General features: G+C 33.6%; 2 protein-coding genes across 2 annotated transcripts; both read right to left on the bottom strand.

Annotated features, from left to right (window-relative positions):
* Positions 1–459: 459 nt before the first annotated feature.
* Positions 460–1,710, bottom strand: LOC118056881 (nuclear transcription factor Y subunit B-3). Its single transcript, XM_035069295.2, has one exon. It carries the CDS (start codon positions 1,283–1,285, stop codon positions 782–784), a length of 504 nt encoding a protein of 167 aa, XP_034925186.1. The 5' UTR covers positions 1,286–1,710; the 3' UTR covers positions 460–781.
* A 3,054-nt stretch (positions 1,711–4,764) lies between these two features.
* Positions 4,765–13,724, bottom strand: LOC118056882 (DEK domain-containing chromatin-associated protein 3). The gene is made up of 12 exons (XM_035069296.2): positions 13,571–13,724; positions 12,101–12,757; positions 11,977–12,010; positions 10,607–10,686; positions 10,350–10,409; positions 10,061–10,171; positions 9,437–9,517; positions 9,250–9,327; positions 8,407–8,902; positions 7,238–7,356; positions 5,717–5,747; positions 4,765–5,247 (listed from the first exon to the last, which is right to left on the bottom strand). The coding sequence occupies exons 2-12, from the start codon at positions 12,731–12,733 to the stop codon at positions 5,087–5,089; spliced, it is 1,884 nt and encodes a 627-aa protein (XP_034925187.1). The 5' UTR covers positions 12,734–12,757; positions 13,571–13,724; the 3' UTR covers positions 4,765–5,086.
* Between the last annotated feature and the right edge of the window lie 917 nt (positions 13,725–14,641).

Genomic DNA, 14,641 nt, shown 5'->3' with positions numbered 1-14,641 from the left:
TTGATGATAGTAATGAAAAATGATGTGACCGTTTCACTAGGAGGTTTCTTCTTATCCTATAGAATATCATTAATATTATTAAAATATTTTAGATTGTTTTAAGTATTAAAAATAAATTTTAAAAAATAATAATAATAAAATATATATATTAAAAAAAAATTAGAAAACAAATGTTATCCACATAAAATTTATTGTTGCTACCATGTCCAAGAACACCAAAAAATTAAAAATCTTGAGGGGCGTAACTCAACTTGTAAAATTCTAGGTTTTCTTTATAAAATTTATTAATTTGAGTTTTATAAATCTAAGGACTGCTAGAGGTTTACATAGTTGTTAACTTCAAGGTCCGTGAAATTAGTCAAAATACATATAAAATGACCTTACAACCACATTAATAAAAATAAAAATAAAAAAAACCTTTGCCACGACCGTTACTAATTAGGAGAAATCTAAAACAAATAAATAAAGGCTCCCGGTGGATTGCTACAGTGAATTGAGTGGAAAGTTCCATCAAAATAGTGTAATTAGCTATAATGATATTGCTGTGCAATAATACATCATCGACAATATAATTATCTGGGCCTACACCTAAATTTATCAGGCCCACCATTCACAGCTGTTCGATATAGCCCATCAGAACCATACACGTATACATGATTACGACAACTGATTCATCGTCTTGCACCATCAATCACCCTTCATCATCATCATCGTGAATAATCAATTGGGCAGGAACCAACCTCAAAGTCCATGATTGTTAGGCCCATCAGTAAATCAACCACTATCTGAGCCTACCCAAGCTATCTCCAGGCCCACCACCACCCATCTGATTAAAAAACCCAGCACCAGAGCCGTACACGTACCCACTAAACCCCTCCGCTCCAGGCCCACTCCCATTAGAAGGAGCGTCCCTTTCACGCGCCACAGTATTCTTCTCCCCTTCCATCTCTCTAAACCTCTGCAAATAAACCTTGAGCGGCTCCACGTATTCCTCAAAGCCCAAGGTCGTCATGGCCCACAAGAGATCATCACCGTTGATCGTCTTTCTCTTCTCTCTCTGGCACTTGTCAGAGGCCTCTCCTGTGATGAAGCTGATGAACTCCGACACGCATTCTTGTACTGTCTCTTTGGCGTCCTTGGAGATCTTAGCGTTTGCTGGTAGTGCTTTCTTCATGATCCTACTGACGTTGGCCACCGGCAAGAAACGGTCCATCTCTCTTGGGGATAACAGCTCGTTGGTGTTCGTGGCGTTTTGTCCTCCAGAGTCGTTGTCTGAGTCCGCCATGATCAACTCAAGATTAGCTAATAATCACTTTGCTAGCTAGGGATAAAGGGTACGTACTCTATGTTTTTTTTTTTTTTTTTACCAAGTATTTAAGCTGGTGGAGAGAGTGGCCTTGGCCATAGAGTAGCTAGGTAGAGAAGTGAATTAGAATTGATGGAGGAGGGATTGGAGATTGGGTGCATGGGGAAGTTTGGATGGATAAACACTGCTCAATGATCAAGAACAGAGAGTATTGAACACATCTTCTTTTTTTAATTGTAGAAATCGAAAAAATAACAGGAAATTGAGTACTGTTTGATGAAGAGTAATCATGCAATATTATTATTATTAAAGAACTCGGTTCCAAATTAAGATCTAGAAAGTAGAGAAGATGAACGTAAGAACAAAAAAACAAAAACAAAACTTGGATGCTTTGCTTATTTTCAAGGAGTGAATGAGTTGGGTCCGTTGGATGGAATTCAGGGGTTAAATAAGGTCTATCGTCCGTGACACGTGGGTGGCTCTAGACCGCTTTTTCTCGATAAGTGCTGTGTTAGTGCTGATAGAATTCAAGCCACGCCATTGGTTGGGAGAAAAACGTTTTCCACCGTTGATTTCGTATCTCGCACGTGGTTGTCTCTGACGTGGATTCTCTTTCAAACTGTCTCGATAGCAATTTATTAAAACAAATTCATAAAATTACTTTTCGTTAGTATTCTAATATATCAATATATTATATATATTCGATTTGATTTGAGTTTCTGTATGTATAGGTTTATCAATTTATAATTAGGATTTTTTTATAAAAAAAACCCGCATATTTTTTTTTTTACTAATAAGAGAATTTATCCGGGCCGTGCTTAGTGCATATACATAATTTATGTTAGTTATTCAAGAAAATATTTAATAAATTAATATTTTATAATATAGTGATTTTCTTATAAATAATGGTAATATAATAATTCAAAAAGGTGATGCACGTTACATGCCTTCTCCTGCATGAAACTTGAGACTTGGTAGAGTAACCTGCCGTATAGGCAACTAAAAAGGATAGGATAGTTAAAAGATGTGTTCTATTTTGAATTTTAAATAAATACTCAAATTTATTAAAAGACATTTGTAGATTTGAAGATGTGATAATAGTTATTTTTTAAAGTTTTTTATTTAAAAATATATTAAAATATTATTTTTATTTATTTTTTTAAAAAAATATTTTTAATATTAAAACATATAAAACACACAAAAAATACTTAATTTTTTTTAAAAAAATCAATTTTGGTCTACCCCATTTAAAACAGAGGCTAAAATAGTAAGTAAGTGAATATTTATGAACACAGTGCAAACAATGTTTCACAAAAATTTTAAAATTAATTTTTAAAAATTAATTTTTTGTGTATTTTGTATTGTTTTGATGCGTTAATCTAAAAAATAATTTTTAAAAAATAAAAAAAAATTATTTTAATATATTTTTATATAAAAAATACTTTAAAAAATAAAAATAACCAAACTCGGAGATCTTATGTGGACAATGGCATGTGTCACCGTCACTTTTGGATTGTGACTCTTCATTGAGTGCATCCCTTTCATTGAAGTATAGCCCTCTCTTACGGGATAGCAAAACTAATTATATTAGTCCTTGTATTTCTAGAAACTTTTTATTTAATCCTTGACTTTTCCTTTGCAAATAATAAAATAGGAAAAGAGAGAAGTAGATAAGATGCAAGATTTTGATATAGAAAGAAAACAATTATATATATATATATATAAAGAAAATAACTATTAAATTGAGAAGGGTCAAAGCTAGTGAAGGGATTGATTAATTATCTTTTATACCACATGATTAGATTAATTAGTTTTGTAAGCTGTAGGGGCTATTCAGTCATTTAAACATCTCTCTTCCTAATTTAAAACACTATTATTTTTTATTTAGTCTTGCATTGTTTTTTCACTCTTTTGCAAAACACTAATAATACGGAAAGGCCATGAAATGTCATATCACATATAATTGAATAGAACTGCTTCAAATATTTAATCTCCATGGTAATAAGACTTTTAGTAAGAAGATATAGTAGCTCTTGTTTTTAAGAGTTATTTATGTAATATCCCACTTTACTAATAAGATATTGTCTACTTTGATCCATAGATCTTATGGATTTATTTTTGACAGCTATACATGGCCTCAAATACAGGTCTCAAGGATTTGTTTTTGACATCCACACATAATTTTAAAATGCATTTTTTTAGTTAAGATAAGTATATTTATATAAAATAGTACTTACCCGTTGATGTGGGATAGTACAATTTATATTTATAAGTGATTACTCAGCAAACATTGATTATTAAAGATATAGTCTATAGTTCAAATCAAAGCACTATTAGAAGGTAAACACATGTGCCCTCCACCACTTAAAACCTGATTTTTTTTTTTTTTCCATTCTTTCATTCAATTTTTTTTATCAGCTAAAAAGAAAGAATACCATGCTCAACTTCCACTACCGAAGTGGAGCATTAATTTGTATATAGCATGTTAAATTTGACATTTTTTTTAATTATCTATTTAGATTCAGGTTTAAACTTTTAATTAATTTGTATATAGCATGACAAATAAATCACAATAAATATAAAATTTAATTTCTAATATAATATTGAAAGATGAAATTATAAAAATAAACATAGATTTAGAAAAAAACAAAAAACAAAACAAAAAAGTAAAACTGTTTCGTGAGGTGATGCACAGCATCATCCCTTCTAGTTTTCTGTTAATTTGAGAAGAAAAGGAGGAGAAAGAAATGATTGAAAAACGACGGGTTGCTGTCATAGTAAACTCATTAGCAACCTTTCATTTCCTGAATCCTTTTCACACGGTATAGGCATCCAGCAGCAGAGGTTACAAGGGCAAACAGGTTTTGATTTACCATTCCATTAGCAGAATTTGCATGCCACAAACGAAGCACGATCCACGACCATGGATTGGTGACTCCGACAAGTCTCCGGGCCACAGAAACCGACCATCAAACAGAAAATTCACAAGCTAGCCAACTGTTCCGGCGGTAAGATTTGTGAAATACACGATGCTTAATAAAGGCATCTGCCTTGGTTTTTAAGCTCCATCCTTGCGTTCCATTTCCTAGTATCATGGCCAAATGAACAAATTCACTTCCAGCATCTCCTCTGTTCAAATTACAGCACCTTAATTTCTAATTGAAAAGTTCACGAGAACCCTTGCTCAACAAGATTTAAGGAGCCGCTGTCAGGCATATTTGTGGATGCTTCTCTCACCATGAATCAGGCTCTACAGGCAAGCTTGGCAATCAGCAACTATAATGCCAAGACAGGGATGGTAGGAAAACAGATCTCACAGTTCAGTTCAGTTCAGTATATGTAACACATCAAAACACTACATATATGTTATGAGCACACAGGGGCCCCAGAGGTTAAAAAACAAAAGGAAGAGAAGCTAATCAGCTAGGCATAAAACAAATGGATTGAAGATTACACAGTTGAGAAATAATATCCTGTCACAACTGACCTCACATAATTTAGGTGTAATATCAAGTACAAAGGTAAGTTAATTTTAAGGATGAGGAAAAACTACAATTTAAAGTTAATGTGTACATCTGAAGCCCAAGTCAGACACCAAAGCATGACTTGTCTCACCTTCTCTGGTTTCTAGTAAATGCTTGTCTTCTTGCCAGCAAATTGAACACTAACAAGGAACTACAGCTGGATATCCTAACAGACCAAACAGGGCATTTACGCTCGAGTGAAATAAAAACATAAAAGACAAGGCTACAGTATTTCCAGGCAGTCATGTTACATGTTTCAGGCTTCAACCTCTTGACCAGTAGACTGGGTTTCATCTTTCTCAGCATCACCTTCTCCATCTTCCTCGTCAGCATCATCCGCTAGTTTGGTGAGCTCATCTTGGATCATAAGCTTTATAGATGATTTTCTTGGTGTGAGATCAGTAGCAAATCTCCGAGCTGCAAATCAGCCAGATTACTTTCAGGTACCAAGAATAAAATACAATATACAAACACAATCTCTCTAAATTGAAAAAAAAAAAATCAAAATTTAAGACAAATGTTGCTATTTCGTTTGAAGGTCTGTCCTTAAGGAATCTCATAATCAAGGAAAAAACCTTGACTGACATACAGTCAATCAAGATGCAGATCTTTCTTACACATGGACCATAACAATCACTCTGCTTGTAGAGAATTGAGGTACAATTGTATATTATCCAGTCATTTTGTCGATCAATTTGAGGTTGAAGTAGGCATGGTTGGTCACAACTAGAGAATCAGGAGTATGGTCATCTTGTTTATTTACTTGAAACATAGATGGTCTGCACTTTACAGGCCATGCCAGTTTGCCACATGAATGTTTTGTCAAGGTACTTTCCCAGATAAGAACCACATTTTTCTCTAACCAACTATGGTAAAAAACACATACCAAGTAGCTTCAGAATGTCGGTGAAAGTAGCCTGCAAATAACAAATTAAAGATTAGTCAAGTACAAATTACTAGATACTAAAATAAAGAGATGAAGAAAAAGACATTATAATTCAATGAGATTCCTTTGAAGAAAATGATAGTCACCAAGTTTGATCGCTAAGAACAAATACAATAGTTAGATTCTTTCTTTTCAACAATTTAGCAATTTTTCAAAGCAACAGAACATTATCAGTCACTGCTCCATTTTACCAGCCTTAATTCATCTTAAATGATTTGCAGATTCTTGAAGTGCCAAAGATTTAAAATTACAGGAAAAAAATTGTACAATTTCAAGAGACTGCAAACACATGGAACCTCAGTATGTAATTGATGATGCTAAAGAAAAAGCCGAATGGGAAACACAGACATAATATATCATTTCATCATCAGAAGAAATGATCAAATAATTCCATTCTAAGGACCTTGTGGGTAATTTAGGAGTGCTTACAAGACCTTTTCTTAAGTGATTGTTTAATAAGTAGGGCCATAAAATTATCATGGCAATCTAGGTTATCAAAATTTTTTTTTTCACTTGGATTGTTTTAGGTCTGAATGACTAGGATGGTAAAACTGATCATGAAAATGTACGAGTGAAAATGCAAGAGTTCACCTACTACACAAGACCTAATAATAATAAATGCAAAAATAAACACAAAAGCTCTCAACAAATTTTAACTACCTGGTTACTTTTAAAAGGCCAAAGAAATGTTTAATACTTGGTTAAATCCAAAGTTCATACAGACTATTAATTTTTTGATGAACATAGAATCTGTCCTGAAAAGATAGAACCGCCAAAGTTCGACGCGAATAAGTGATTAACTCACATATCATGTTTCATTCAATAAATAATTAACAGCAGCACTTACATGACCCAGGGAGAAAAAAATAGCAAGTATTTTACAAAGTCGAGATTTTACCATAAACAACATACTCATTAAACCCAAGGAAAAAAATAGAAGATTATATGTATTTCTTAAGTCAAGCATAGGAGCAAAAGATTAGTGCCCTTTCCTTTCATATATATCTTAAGCATAGGAGCGTGAGTGTTAAGGATAAGGATGACAAAAAAGTTCTTGCCTCAGAAAAAAGGTTGCCATCCATGTGGAATTATATACGTGGTCATTAAAACAGTGCAGAGTAGGCGATCGGATATGTGCAGGCTTTAAAAAGTTGCTCAATCACCATGGAAATGAGCTAAAAAGGGGAGCACTTGGAACCCATTAAAAACAGCCTATAACTCATTGAGCTCAACGAGTTAGCAAGCAACTCACAAATGATTTTTGCTCATGGCTGATTTTTAGCTGAGTTAGCTCTTTTTTTTGGTGTTTGATGCATTAATACAGACACTTACATGATTTGGAACATGGGTTTAACAACCATGATGGCAATGACATGTATCCAGCATGCTGCATTTATGGCCTCCTTTCTAACAGTTTATTAGCCTATTACCACCAAAGGCAGCAATGATGACAGATCTTACCGTATTGAAATCAACCTCCTTAAGAATTTTGCATATTGCATCTCTAAGCTCATCATCACTTGGCGTCAATTTGTCCTCTTTAACTCCAGCCTTTTCCTTCTCTTTTCCACCTTTTTTAACTTAAGTAAAGAAAAATAATAATATATCAACAAAAAGGAAAACAATAGCATTCCGTTTCAATTTCACAATAATACAATAGTCATGATTAAATTCAAAGAAACTTCTATGATGAATTCAAATAGAGAATTATAGGATTTTTAGATGTTATCTTCTGACCAAATAAACAATAACAATCCATTTCCTAATGAGAAGAATTGACTAACAAAACCACGGTTCCTAAAAAAGGCCGCTATTACATTATGTAATAGCCTTTATTTAATGGATTTTTTACAATCCATTACCCTTGCCATTTCACAAGAATAACAGCATCGAGGCCACTATTTTCTGTTACTTTTCATTATTCCTCTCATTTCCATTTTCACATGTTTCCTTTCCTTTTATTTTCATTTATTTGATCTTTTCATTTTTCACAGCGTTTCTACTTAGCCACACCAAATTCTTAAAAAACATCATAATTGGACCAAAATTAAATGTAAAATTTTCATTGCTTTTTCCGAAAGTGAATATCTAACTTTAAGTTCAGATGGTAGATGTAATATCACAACTCTTTTACATTACTAACAAAAAATTGTTGATATTTAAATTGCAAATATTTAATAATTACACCATTTTATGGTATTGATTTATTAGATTACTGCAGATCTAAGTGGCTTTGATATTATTTTCAAATGATTTTCAAAAATTTTGGTTAGTATCTTATGTTTTACTAATATATTGAGATTTTTATTAACTTTAATGTTGATTTTTTTTTTTTGGGTTTTTCTTACCCTTGTATCAGACAAGGATCTTGTTATTACTAAACTAATTTTTTAAATTATATGGAGATGAATATTCTCTGCACAACTTTAATTTTGATTTATTATTTTACTATGATAATAAGCAAGTGAGAACCATTAGAAGTGTTTTTATTGCGCTTGTTAAGTAAAATCATAAAAAATTTCTAAGAGTTGCTAAAAGATTTGCAACAGTTATAGCTGCATCCATTATTTTATGCATGTGATATAGCAACCTCAATTTAAAACCATGGACCAAACAGAAAACAAAGTTACCCATTTTCTCCTTGGAGGCAGATTTCTTTGGAGGCAAGGGCTTCTCCTTTGATACTTTTTCAGTTTTCTTCTTACTTGAGGAAACCTTTGGACTTGCATCACTATCCTCATCAGAATGAGGGCGCTTTGATGAGGATTTTTTAGGTGTTCTTTTCACTGGTGGACTGGACTTACCAGACACTGAGATTCTGGTTTTAGCTTTTCCAGAAGATGCCTTTTTTCTAGATGATGTAGCTGACCTCTTTTTGTGTTTTCCAGTGTCTTCTTCGGATTCTTCTTCAGATTCTTTTTTCTCCTCACTTTCAGAATGTTCGGAGATTTCAGCATCAGATTTATCTAAAGCACCATTTTCATTTTCCTCTTCTACGTTTTCTTGTTCCTGTTCTTCTTCTTCTTCATCATCTTCCTCTTCTTTCTCTTCTTCTGACTCATCTTCTGTATCTGCTGTACTCTTTTTATCTCTTCTCTTTGAATCATCATCAACTTTTCCTCGACTCTGCAAAACAACCCAAATCCTTTTAAAAGGGGAATAATGCAAGCACTCTAGATGCACAAAGGGAGAGATGGTTGTAATATTCTGCGAATTATCAGATTCTTCTAAAGCAGTAGAATTGCACAAACAGCAAACATGTACAGTTATTAATCTAGCTTTCAACAGCTTTTCAGCGGAAGGCTATCACAAGCAGAACATACAAGATTCACATCAGGTTTTTATCCAAAAGGCTAATAATATGCAATGGCATCATAGAATATGCGGCATGACACCAGATTTTATGAAGCATCTTTATGTGTATAACATTGAATCAAAAAACATGATTATGATGTTAACAAAAGAAATTATACCTTAGCTGAACGTTTTGATGATGTGCTCCCAAAGGATGAACTTTTGGCCACTCTCTTGCGCTTTTTGCTTGCTTTTTCCTAAGGGACAAATCAAAATGAACATCAAAAATCAAATAGATGCCAAAGCAAATGAGTTCAATTTTCAACATCTAAACTTCTTAGGAATGGAGGATAAAAGTCCACAGACCTTCTCTTTTTCAGCAAATAACTCAGTGGTTGTCGCATGGGGAGCCACCAAAAAGTCTATCAGCTTCATAACTATATCTTCCTGTGTTTACAATTTAAGACCATTGTAGTAGCATATTTAACTGAACTTCACAGAAAAATGCGCGCCCTGATATTTAGGGATAGGCCGCCTGTGCAAGAGAGAACTAAAGTGGTGTTTGTGCAATCAACACCAATGCATCCCACAAGCAGTAGTATTGTAGGTTCACCCATGATGCTAGATTGTTCATGTGCGTGCTCATGTGCACAGAGACAGAAGCAGTGTTGATTAAAAAACCTAGACCTCACTAGGCTAAACCATGATTTTCTAATTAATGACAATTACAAAGTTAATCAGATTACATATTAACAAAAATATACAATTAACAAAGTTAGAAATAACTTGGATAAATCCCTTCCCCTTGTACAGCAGCATCAAGGAAGCAGTTTAAACCTCTGAATTAACTGATTTCCTCATAAATGCTGGATAACTATAAACAGGAAAATAATTTTCACAGCTAGAGAGAAGATCAGAAAACATAGTGCAAAACTCAATCCTTGAAACACGAGCTGAAACCTAACACACAAAATTAGTTGATCAACTCACCTTCTTTGTAGTAGCCTTGGTAAGTGGTATGTCAAGAAAATCGCAAAATTCCAACAACTTCTCTTTATTACACTTGTCAAATTTTTCTTTCACTTTACTCTTTTGTTTCTCCTGTAATAATTATAGAAGAAAATAATGATAATTGTTTCAAAAGACTAACTTTGTACATGAAACCAAACAATAAATGACAGATAAAAACTAATTGAAACCTTCTTAACATTCTTAATCTAAAATTAGTACTTGTAAAAATAACAAAGACTCATCTTAATCACAAAATGATCTTTCTCACCTCATTTTGATGCCACACAAAACCAGAGAACCGGGATATGTTACTCTTGATCTGCAATGCCTGCAAAAGCAAGGAACTGAAATTGCATAAAGCAAAGATTGGATTACAATAAACCCTGGTCGTTCCATTTCACAAACAATGAAGATCAAACAAGTTTATATTTGTGTTCAGCATGCTCAATATCAATTACAAGAGACAACGTGAGAAAGACAATAACATAACAAGAGCAAATAAAAAAGTAAACAGAAACTGATTACCTTTCCTCTCCTTCCAAAAAGAATTGTATGAAGCAGTTTGAATGTATCATCAATCTTCCTTCTTGATAACTTGAACGCCACTGTAGACAAAACATTTTCAGAGGTCATTTACATCACCCATAGCTCTGCATGGATATGTTCAATACAGCCATGATAAAAAGGAAGATCCGTGAACGAGATATTCTCTTCTTCATCGACCATCCTCAAAGACATGGTAGCAACTATTTCAAAAAAGACAAAATAGATACATACAGAAAAGAAAGGAGTACCACAAAACTCACAAGGCTAAACCAAGAGGGAGGGTGAATGAGAGAGCACAAGATGACAAAAGAATGTACTTAATAGATGAATTTCCTTATTCTTCAACCATCCAAAAAAAAAATGCCGGGCTGCAACTTTTGGTGAACTGGATCGTGAACGCACTGCATTCTGGATCATATGATCCAGAACATCATGCATGGGGGAGAGTAGCTTTCCAATTAACTCTGGTTTGGTCATTTAAAATGCATATATTACAAGACAGCATAACAACTATCCAGAGTTTTTCACAAGCACAAAAACCAACAATTTATTACATAATCAAACTAACTATTTATTTCTTCAACCATAAGGGGACATTAGGAAAGCTCTCACACCACCGATTCTTAAAAAAAAACTATACCTCCAAATCAATTTCTAGCAAATAATACAGGAGCAATAATGAAAATTGGAGAAATCATTAAATCATCTTACAACCCTCTAAAACGAAGATCAATAAGAAACCAGGACAGCTAGACACAGTAAATTAGACTACATACATCAATTAAAGTGTCCATAACAAACATATAGACAACAACAATAATAAAATGAGCACTTCTAACTTCTGAATATTACAAAGGAAGGGCCAGCAATCCAAATAGGATGAATGCCATGTTAAAAGAAAATAGATATGCTAGGTGCAATATAATCAATATTGCACAGTAAATACTTTCAAGATCAGTTTTCGTTTGATCTATTTGTTGGCAAGAACCTCAAGATTTGGAAAAAGAAGACGTTTTAAAAGCTTTATCCCAGTAAAGTCCACAAACACTTGAAACTGTTCTAAACTACACTTACAAGAAACACAGAATGTGATGCCACATCAATCTTAAATTGAATTGCTTCTAACACCGGTAAAAAAATCCCAAATTATGGGAGCAGTAATGAAATTTCCATACTTTAGCCCCCCAGTCTTGCCACCCATACATTATATATAATCAATCAACTCTATAATTTACATATAGCTGCCGCAACAACAAAAGGAGCACAGGCAAAAGCAAAACAATTGCCTGGCAGCATTAAAATTGATATTCAAGAGAGATAGGGATAGAAAATTAAAAGATGAACCATACCATTAGGTATATCTTTCAGCGGGGTGCCTTGGCCCTGCATTTTTCAGCATAAACCAAGAATAATTTAAATCACCACATGACATACAAAACAAGATTTACACATGAAAATGGAGTAGTAAAACACCTTTTCAATCTGGAATTCTTTGACAGCATCTTTGTCAATAGTTGCCACCAGCCTTTCAACAGATTTGCGTTCACGCTGTGGCCTATCAAAAGCAGGGGTCCTCGGCTCTGGCTCCTTCTTTTCTTCCACTACCTTCTTCTTCTTTTCAGCTTTCCTCCCATCACTCTTCCCTTTCCCACGTTGCTTTGACCGTTTCCCTTCCTCCAACTTTTTTTCTTCCTCCTTGGATCTTTCAACCGTCTCCTCCAGCTCTTCTTCGGTTTTTTCCTCCTCCACCTCTTCTTCCTCCTTGGATCCATCAACCTTCTCCTCCACTTCTTCTTTGGCCTCCTTCTCCTTTTCTTCCATCTCTTCATCTAGTATGGGTTCAGTTTCTTCTTCCATTGCTTCAGTTCTTCCTTCTTCCTTATCTTCTTTCTCTTTGCTTTCCTTCTTTTCAGTCACCTTGGGGCCTTCATCCATCTTATCTGTCTCGGAGTTCTCACTATCATTTTTATCTTCTTCCATTTCTTTTACTCCATTAATTTCCTCTCTTTTTTCAGTCATAACTTCATTGGACTTCTCTTTCTCGGGTGCACTAGTCCCATTTGCTGCTACCTCTGGAACTTTGGTCTCATTTTCTTCCTTGCCCATTTGTTTTGCTTGGACAACAAAAGGCTGTATTCAGGGAAAAAAGAAACTCACATTCAATTAGAAGGAGGTCACGATTAACAAGTAACACGTGAAGAAAACAAAAAAAAAAAAAAAGAGTTCAAATGCACATAGGGGATCCTTGAAACATGAATCATCATATAGCCCAAACGCAGGGTTAAACTCCCATTTAAGAAGAAAAAAAAAGTACACAAAATGCTCAAATTGAAAGAATAAAAGCAACAACTTTCCTGCAGAGGAAAAACAAGCCACAGGATTGCGGAAGTACTAAACTTCACACAATTTAGAGAAAACCCGAAACACAAGATTTACAAAAAAAAAAAAAAAATCGTAAGTTTGCTTGCACAAAAACCACAGGAAACCTAAAGAAAAAATAGATAAAAAAAAATCAGATCTCTAAATCTACTCGTCATATCGTTTTTTTAAAAGGAAGTTTAAATGGAGCCAAAGTTACTTCCTTAAGCTCAATTAAGCAAGGAAAAAAATCCAAAACTCAAGCTCCCAAGTGAGCCTGGTCTTAAAAAGAAGGGAAAAAAAAAAAAAAAACCTAAATTAAAACATCAAGAATTTCCCATAATTTTCAGCACTTTCACAGCAACCAAACGCAACATGCAAAGTCAATTGCATGCCAGGACAAAACCCAAAAATCAAGAGAGAAATTTCACCAAAACAAACACTAAAAAAAAGAAAAAAAAAACTAAACAGCACTAAAAACACACTCATACAACAACAAACAACAAATTGAACCACAATTCTACATAAAAAAATTGAAATTGAAGCATAATTAAGACAAAAGGAGCTATCAAAATAGAAACTTACTCTAATATGTTGATTTGATACTGAGCTTAAAGAAGAAGCACTAAACTCCACTCTCTGACTTTGTGAACATAATTTATTTTTTTTAGTTTTTTGAGCTTCGATTTCCTAGTTATGAGGTGGGTGTCTATTTTTATAGTTCGGACTCGAAATCCGGATTTAAAATGCAGTTGAACGCCACGTAGGATGAAACTGCAGATGTGGGGAGACTGGGGAATTGATGAACGACTCTGATTCTTTTATTTCAGTATCTGGGATTTTAACGGTCCTGATTTTATATTCGCCCGCTCAGGATTGGCGTATTGTGTTGGTGGGGTCCAAGCATAAAACACTACGGGCAAAAGAAAAGCGCATTTGTCTTCGAGTGACAGTGACAAGTACTCACACTCTCCTGTAGAGGCTACATAGAGTCGTAACACTACGCCACCACCTACATCCATTTTATTTTAATCTTCACCTGCACTACATCGATTTAAATTAATTCTTAACGTAATATTAACATCATAATAACTTTTTTAATTGAAAAATAAAAGGATATTGTTTATGTTTCACAAAATAAATTTAAAAATACATAAACCAGCAATCAAGAAAAAATATTAATCCTATTCATTTAATAATAAAACAAAAAAGTAATGTTCAGTTTGGTTTTGGTTTTTTAAACTTAAAACCGAACCGAACCTAAATTGAAAAAAAAATCTAGTCAAATCAATTTGAACTAATTTTAAAAAAAAATCGAATCAAAACCGGTCGTTTGAACCGGTTTCGGTTCAGGTTTTGATTTTTTTAAAAAAATTAGTTTTATTATTTTTTTAATAAAAATTGAATCGAACAAAAAAATAATCACTTAAGATTTTAGTACTGGAATTACCCATAATCAAACTTGAAAACCTAATTTGTATGTGTTGATTAGTTTATGATCATGCACGCTAGATGATTAGCTAAATAGTGTAATAAGATAATATTTGAATACTAGTTAAACAATATTAAGCTTATTTACCACCCATTAAGGTTTGTAAGTATAAGTAATTATTCGTCATTAACTTGTTGAGATAATTAAAGGTCGCAATTATACTA

This window comes from Populus alba, chromosome 1, assembly GCF_005239225.2.
Source record: "Populus alba chromosome 1, ASM523922v2, whole genome shotgun sequence".
Classification (NCBI taxonomy): domain Eukaryota; kingdom Viridiplantae; phylum Streptophyta; class Magnoliopsida; order Malpighiales; family Salicaceae; genus Populus; species Populus alba.
The sequence above is the reverse complement of the archived record's forward strand: the minus strand, read 5'-3'. Positions and strand labels throughout refer to the sequence as shown.

Excerpts from the sequence above, each read along its gene's own strand:
- LOC118056881 (XM_035069295.2), bottom strand. The coding sequence starts at position 1,285 with ATGGCGGACTCAGACAACGACTCTGGAGGACAAAACGCCACGAACACC.
- LOC118056882 (XM_035069296.2), bottom strand. The coding sequence starts at position 12,733 with ATGGGCAAGGAAGAAAATGAGACCAAAGTTCCAGAGGTAGCAGCAAAT. Across the intron at positions 10,410-10,606 it reads TTTTTGGAAGGAGAGGAAAG|GCATTGCAGATCAAGAGTAA; the intron begins GTAATCAGTTTC and ends TTGCTTTTGCAG. Across the intron at positions 5,248-5,716 it reads CGACATTCTGAAGCTACTTG|CTCGGAGATTTGCTACTGAT; the intron begins GTATGTGTTTTT and ends GCTGATTTGCAG.